The 7,385-nt window shown below is 48.0% G+C and overlaps 1 protein-coding gene across 1 annotated transcript in view; it reads left to right on the top strand.

Annotated features, from left to right (window-relative positions):
• The first annotated feature begins 326 nt into the window (after positions 1 to 326).
• PHLPP1 (PH domain and leucine rich repeat protein phosphatase 1) overlaps positions 327 to 7,385 on the top strand; it is a 208,939-nt gene continuing 201,880 nt past the window's right edge. Inside the window, exon 1 of the mRNA XM_044242857.1 lies at positions 327 to 2,079. Within this exon, the coding sequence (XP_044098792.1) occupies positions 519 to 2,079 (1,561 nt within the window). The 5' untranslated portion in view covers positions 327 to 518. The remainder of the gene's footprint in view (positions 2,080 to 7,385) is intronic.

Below are 7,385 nucleotides of genomic sequence, written 5' to 3'. Positions count from 1 at the left end.
CCGCCCCCAGCCCCGCCCCGCCCTCGTACGCACGCGTCACGTTTGTTTACCCTGAAGCCCCGCCTCCCCGCCGTCCTCCGGCTCTCTCCACTCCTCCCGGGAATGCCGTCATGCTAGTAATGCATATTCATGAGGCCCTCGTGGAGCTCCCGCCCTGCCCGCCTCCCGCCTTCCCGCTCCAGGCGCGTGATTAATATTCAATGAGCCCGGCGACGCGGCTGATTCGCCGCGGCGGGCGGGGTCTGCGCTCCCGAGCCCGCGACCGGGGCGGGGAGGGCGTGTGTGTGTGGGGGGGCGGTGGCGGCCGGCCGGGCGGGCGGGCGCGCGGGATGGAACACCGAGACACCGACGGAATGCTCCGAATTGCCACATAATCCCCAGGAACGGCCGCGCCGCACGCCATTGGCTTCTCCCTTCTCCCCGCGCTGCCGCCGCCGCCGTCTCCCACCTTCGCCTCCCCGCCTCCCTCTGCTCCCGCTGCCTCCGGAGCTGGGGGGGAAGCGCGAAGCCCCACTGCAATGGAGCCCGCCGCCGCGGCTACGGCGCAGCGACTCCCGGAGACCAGCAGGGAGGACCGAGCTCCGGCTCCCGCGGCGGCGGCTCTGGCGGCGGCGGCGGCTCTGGCGGCAGCGGCCGGGGGCGGCCGGAGCCCGGAGCCCGCGCTGACCCCGGCGGCCCCGACCGGCGGGGCGCGGGACGAGGCCGCCGGCGAGGCGCAGCCGGGGCCGCTGCCGGGCCGGGCGGGAGGCACGGGTCGCCGGCGGCGGCGCGGGGCGCCCCAGCCCCCCGCCGGCGGGGCTGCCCCGGTTCCCGGGGCCGGCAGCGGCGCCAACTCCCTCCTGCTGAGGAGAGGGCGGCTGAAAAGGAATCTGTCCGCGGCCGCCGCCGCCGCCTCCTCGTCCTCGTCGTCGTCGTCGTCGTCGTCGTCGTCCTCGGCCGCCGCCGCCTCGCACTGCCCCGGCGCCGCCGGCCTCTCTACCTCCTGTTCGGCCTCGGCGTCGCTGTGCACCCGGAGCCTGGACAGGAAGACGCTGCTCCTGAAGCACCGGCAGATGCTGCAGCTGCAGCCGTCGGACCGGGACTGGGTGAGGCACCAGCTCCAGCGCGGCTGCGTGCACGTCTTCGACCGCCACCTGGCCTCAACCTACCTGCGCCCGGTGCTCTGCACGCTGGACACCACGGCCGGCGAGGTGGCCGCCCGCCTCCTGCAGGTGGGCCACAAAGGCGGCGGCGTGGTCAAGGTGCTGGGCAAGGGCCCGGGCCCCGCGGCCGGCACGGAGCGGCCCCCCGACGTCGGTCCCCGGCTCGCGCCTGCGGAACCCCGGGACTTGGGGCCGCCGCCCGGGAGGAGCGGGCTGGCTGCCGTCGGGGGCCCGCCGCGCGCGCCTCCCGCGGACCTGCAGCTGCCGGGCGGTCGGGACGGGTGGGCGCGCCGCGCCTCCCGCGCCAGCCCCGCGCCGTCGGACTCCAGCCCGGGTGAGCCGGGCGCCCCGCAGCGCCTGGACGGCACAGCCGCCGGCCCGGCCTCCGACACCGAGAGCTTCAGCCTGAGCCCCAGCGCCGAGAGCGTGTCGGACCGGCTGGACCCCTACAGCAGCGGCAGCGGCTCCTCTTCGTCGTCCGAGGAGCTCGAGGCTGACCCGGCCCCGGGCCTGCCGGGGGTTCCGGGCCAGGCCCGCCTGCCCGGCCGCTCCGCGCCGGCTCGGCCCGGGGCGGGCACCCGGCCGCCTTCCCCGACCGCCTCCCCGCCTCCGCTGCAGCCGAAAGACCCGAGGGGCGTCGACGGCCCGGGAGGGGCTGCCCGCGACCGGCCTCGGGAAGAAAAGGCGGCTGCAGCCGCGGCCCTTAGCCGCCCTCAGCCGACCCCGGGTGGGAACGGGGCGGCCCCGGAGAAAGCGCCTCCGCCGCCCACCCTGTATGTGCAGCTCCACGGAGAGACCACCCGGCGCCTGGAGGCGGACGAGAAGCCATTGCAGATCCAAAATGACTACCTCTTCCAACTGGGATTTGGGGAGTTGTGGAGGGTGCAGGAGGAAGGCATGGACTCGGAGATTGGCTGCCTCATCCGCTTCTATGCAGGTAAGGAATTCACCTGTACGGTGACGCGTGGGGTGTAACCACTTGCAGGTCCGGAGGAATGGGTGCATTCGGCCGTCTGTCCGGACCAAGGGGGCATGCACATCCTCGGGAGTCTTTGTTCTTTACAGCTTTCGCCTGCCCTCTGTGCCATCCTAAGTGGAGCAATTGTAAAATCGGCGAGTTGCTGTCAATCTTGGGGACCTAGAGGTGGGGAAGCGCCGTCGGAAGAGGTGGCACAGCCAGCAGGAATTACAGGTAGCAGATACTTCTGAGAGAGGCAGTAGTACTTTTAATAACGAGGGAACTCCTTCAGGCCTCCCTCGAGGGCTTGTTGGGTTTGAGGCAGTCTGGGATTTCAGGTAAAGGATCTCGTACACATCATACCGACCGAGGGAAATGACCGACAGACAAGCTCCAGGTCACTCTTTGTTTACTCGTCCACAGTTGGTCATTCCTGTGTGGTCCCCAGGAGCTTCTTTCTTGTCACCTGGGGCGCTTGTTCAACTCTCTGTCACGCTCGTCTGCCCACTGAGCCCTCCCTAACAGATGGGACCCTTCTTAGGGATTTTTTTCCCCCCAGAGCTTTTTTGCTTTATTTCAGTTTCACCTGCAAGTTTGATTCTTGCAACAAAAGTGATGCTGCCTAGTTTTTTTTTCTCATTTCTTACTTCCAGCCTCGATAACCCGGTCTGGCCATTGCAGTGTGACCTGCAGTGGAGATCACAGTAAGACTTGGAAGTGGTCACGGTCTCTTGAGATGGAATCTAAAATGCTCCTAATTCTTTTTTTCGGTTCTAGATGAAAACTTTAATTCTTCTGTCCCCCCCCCCCCGGCTTTTTGAGATATGATTGGTGTATTAGATGTAATTCTTGACTCGGAGTGACTAATGTTTTTCTCTTTATTAGAGACTTAGTGGGTGCTAAATTAGGGAGCTATGGATCCTGATTGTTATATTGGAGCTTTCTATTTGTTTGCATCTTTTTCCTCCTCTGGTTTAAACAATTAAGTTCTTAGTGATAATAAATTTTATTTAAATAAAGTTAGCATAACCAAATTAAATCAGGAGAGTTACATTTTCCTCAGCTTTACTCTTCTAGTTTGTAGGTGCTGGTTGAAAAATAATCATACTTGTAACTTTATTAATCTGTTGCCATTCTTTCTAATTTAATGTTTTTGGGTCAACTTGTGTCTTAGTGGCAGCTTAGTCAGTTTGAATGAAGAAATCTTTACTCCCACGTTGAAATATGCAAGACCAGTAGCATTCCTGGTGAGATGTTAAGCTTCATTGAAGTTTAATAATTCAGGTGGATTTCTGATGGATTTTTGCCTTATAAAGAAAACTATATCATCATACAGTAGCATTTGCAGTATCTAAATATAATATCATGCTTTAAAAGTTATGACCTAGATAATCGGTGTTTTTTGTTTTTGTTCTTAAGTTGTAGGAGCAACAACTATATCTTTTCCTCCTGGAGCTCATGTATTTTGTAAAATATTATTATTTTGCAAAAGTATTAAATGGTAATCACACTTGGAATGAGAATGTTAATGTGAGAATGCTAAATGCTCTTAGAACCAAACCAGTTAAATTGAGTGAAGTATATATAAAGCAAAGGATATGTAAAGTAAACAGTATTGAACACATTTTATGTAGAAAGGGCTCTGCTTTTCTTGTTTTCCACACGTTGATTACAATAAATGTCCCTGGGAAAGGTTTTGGGTGTCCTAGTCATGGAATTTAAATCTTTGATTCCCTTGATTGCCTCTTCAAGTGTGTCTAAATATTCTGAGTGATGTACAGTGCATTTGTGTGTGTGTGTGTCTGTGTGTGTGTTTAAAGCTTATCAATAAAAAGTGATAGATTTTCTTTCCGGTTGAATCTTAAATTTCTGGTGTGATCATTTTACTCTTAAGTTTTGCTTTTGTAAAAGCTGTAGTTATTTTTTTCTGGACTTATTTGCTTCATCTCTGTATGCACAGTGTAAATACATACACGCCTTTGTGTATACACTTATAAAAATAACTAATAAAATGGGGATGTCACACACAGTATCCAACCTACTCTTGAATGTGAAGCCATTGTATAGGTGTCCTAGAAGGAAATGCTTGATTGTTACAGAGATGGCTAGTTGTTTATTTTTGTTTCTCTACAGAGTTGAGCCTATTTTAAACCCAAGGTAATATACAAAATGTCTGTTGATATTCATTTGCCATAGAACAAAATTCAGCATGTAGTGAATCCACTTGAACTTTTGCAAGAGAGTTTAGTTTTTGATGAACAAAAGGGCCTTTTCCTGAGGTGGTCTTACATGTTATAGGAACACTGTCAGGATTTCACAAAGTGAAGGTTTGTACCTGGCTGGAGGAGATTCCTAGAAATTCCCTTTGCAGGGGAATGTAGGACATCCAACGGGAGTGTTACATTTTGGTAGTAATTCTTTTCCTTGGGAAAAAGAGAAGTAAGGTTTGTTTTAGAGGACACCCTTTAAGAGGGTGTTGTGTGCCACATTTGTTTTTATGATTTTACGTATAGCTTAGTCTTAAATTTCTTGCTGTACATCTTTTTGTTTATATGTGTAGTTGGAGTTAAGGATAGATTAGGAAGTTGCCTTTGAAGCCATTTGAATACCTTACTGCATTTAAATTGAGCTCATTATCTGCTGTCTAGTTATCTAGTCAGCTCCTTTTTTTTTTTTTGAGAAGTTCTTGTCCAGCAGAGAACTTTCATTCTTTTGAAGGTCACCTTTCAGTGGAATTTCAGTATTTATAACTTGACTCAAGTTATTATTAAAAGTCTTTGAAAGGCATTTGCAGCCTTTGAATATTTAAATACTTATTTGGGTAAAGTAAAATGAAAGTCTTTAATGAACTATAAGGTGTTGGATGAAAGGTGCTATCTAATTACAGAGTTGTTAATGAAAACTTAGTTTGAAAATTGTTATTGTAAAAAAAATTGTTATTGTATCTTTCAAGCATTCTTTTAGCTGATTTAAATTATGACAAAATTTAAGTGGCTTTATATGAAATGACTGGTTTTAAGTATTTTAAGTGCATTAACATTTAATTTCCTTTTAAAATGAACCATCTTAAATTCTAATGGGAAGAGAGTAATTTTATGTTAAAAAATTTAAAAATTTATGTTGCTCGATGTAAGTAATGGACTTCAAAAGTGAATGAGCTTTGTGTTTTGGACTCCCTGGGGAGTCTGAGTCATTGACCAAGGGCAGTCTTAAACTACATATTTTTTGACTTGCACCACCTTTATATTTCGTGGTCTAGCTAATTCAGTTCAAATTGCAATAGTGGGAAAGGATGTTGAGAGAATGGAGAGCACACCCACTGTGTCCAGAGAATCTTGGACAAGATATTTTTATTTGAGTTCTTGGGATTGCTTAGCACAATGATCTCCTAACCCCTCTCATATTTCTTCTCTTTTTCTCTGTTGGGAATGATCAAACCTTGCGTGGTTTCCTACATGGAAACCGAGAAGGGGTAGTTCAGCATTAAGCTGCAATATTGACCAGCAGGCTCTTATTACTATAATTACAGCAGTATTGAGTAACGTGCTGTGAGCATGTGACACCAGTGTGTGCTTCAACAGTCCTTTCAATTTTAAGAACAAAGGGTTTAACTTTATTTTTGTTGTTTTGTATTTACATTTTAAATTTGTTGTTTTTGATAGAAAGTGCATGCTGTCTTTTCCATCATAACTGGGGTTTGAGAACATCTATTAATATGTTGGGTTTTATTATCTTCAGACATTTTAAAGGGCTTTCACATCAATTGTCTTATTCGTCCTTTCAAAAACATTATTAGGGAGGAGACGGTGTCAGTCCTCTTTTCAGATGGAGAAACATGCACAGAGAGGTTTGCCTTTTGCTTGTGGTTTTTCAGTCCTTGGCAGAGCTGAGAATAGAGAGCTGGGATGTTCTGTTTTGCAATTCATATCACTTTCCATGAATCGATGCTGAATTTCATTTACACTTGATTTTTTTCACTTGGTTAGAAGCATTCAGAAAATACGTTATTTTTGTTGGTAATGAGGTGATATTATCCTCCAGTCCAAAGTGGTATTCCTTGTGAAATGTTGATGCCCCCCCCCCTTTTTTTTTAAATCATGCTGCCTTTAAAAACCTCAAGTAACAAGCCTGGCAAATAGGCAATACAGAAAGAGTACTGAAGTGTTGTAAATATTCTGGTTGCAATAGTCAGGCTTGCATTCAAGTTGTTAGGAAATGAAGTTTACTTAATGACTATTTTTTTAATTTAACCATGCCTCATTTGTTAAACTGTAAATCTTCCTTGGGTAAAGCAAATTAACACTTCGTCTGAAAAGTGGATAACTTTTCAGGGTGGAGGTGTGGCAGTTCAGTTCCTTTAAAACATAGCCTTACTTGTAAAGTGTTGAAGAGTTACATCAGAAAAGTCTTGCTTACATCTTTTATTTTAAAATAGAATTGTTACTTCCGTGATACTGTTTTGCTGGTGTTACTATGCTCGTTACAGTTATTTTTTATAATTCATATATTATAGAAAGCTGGAGAGTAAGCGCCTCTCCCTGAATTTCATAGTTGTTTCTACAGTGTGTGTCTTTTGTGCTCAGTGAAATAATTGCAGGGAGAGGAAATGTGTAAGTTAGGTTGTAAAGTTGTATCTTTTTGTTGCTATACGATTGTTAAAACCACCACTTTAAATGATTGATTATCCAAAGGTCATCAATATTTGTTAAAGTGTAAAGTGTTTCTGTTGTTTCTTATTCTCTTTAGCCCTGAATTTGATTTATTGGTAACATAACATTCACTGACACTCTTTATGATCCAAGCCTAGTGTAATACTTGGCATTTTAGTTTAAACATTTGTTGAGTTGAATTTGTGGAATTTTGTTAAGCAGCTGGTGGTGTATGCCCTGATTCTTCAGCCTTCCATCCTGTTTGGGTCCCCAGGGATGTGTTAAACACACATACACACACAGGCATTTCTCCCAGGGCAGGAGATTTTAGATGTGCCACATACTGTTAATGTCTTCTGTTGCATGTGATCCGAGGTGTCTGTGGATTTGGAGAGAGTAGTTCTTAAAGTTTTCTTAGAGTTAACAGGTGTTTTTTCCCCTTCTTTTCAAAGGCATCTCTTACCTCAGCTTGGAGATGAATTTAATGAGACATCTGTCAAATGAGGCATCTTAGATTTAATGATTTTGTTATGTGCCAGGGTTGAACACAGTTCAGTCTATCTGGACAAGAGAAGGGTTTAATTGTACTGTGGGAGTCAGGAGATCCTGAAGCCACTCAGTAGAAAAGTGTTTCCT

Source organism: Neovison vison, chromosome 3 (assembly GCF_020171115.1).
Source record: "Neovison vison isolate M4711 chromosome 3, ASM_NN_V1, whole genome shotgun sequence".
NCBI classification, from domain to species: Eukaryota; Metazoa; Chordata; class Mammalia; order Carnivora; family Mustelidae; genus Neogale; species Neogale vison.
Note: the sequence above shows the minus strand (reverse complement) of the source record. Positions and strands in the feature narration are given on the sequence as shown.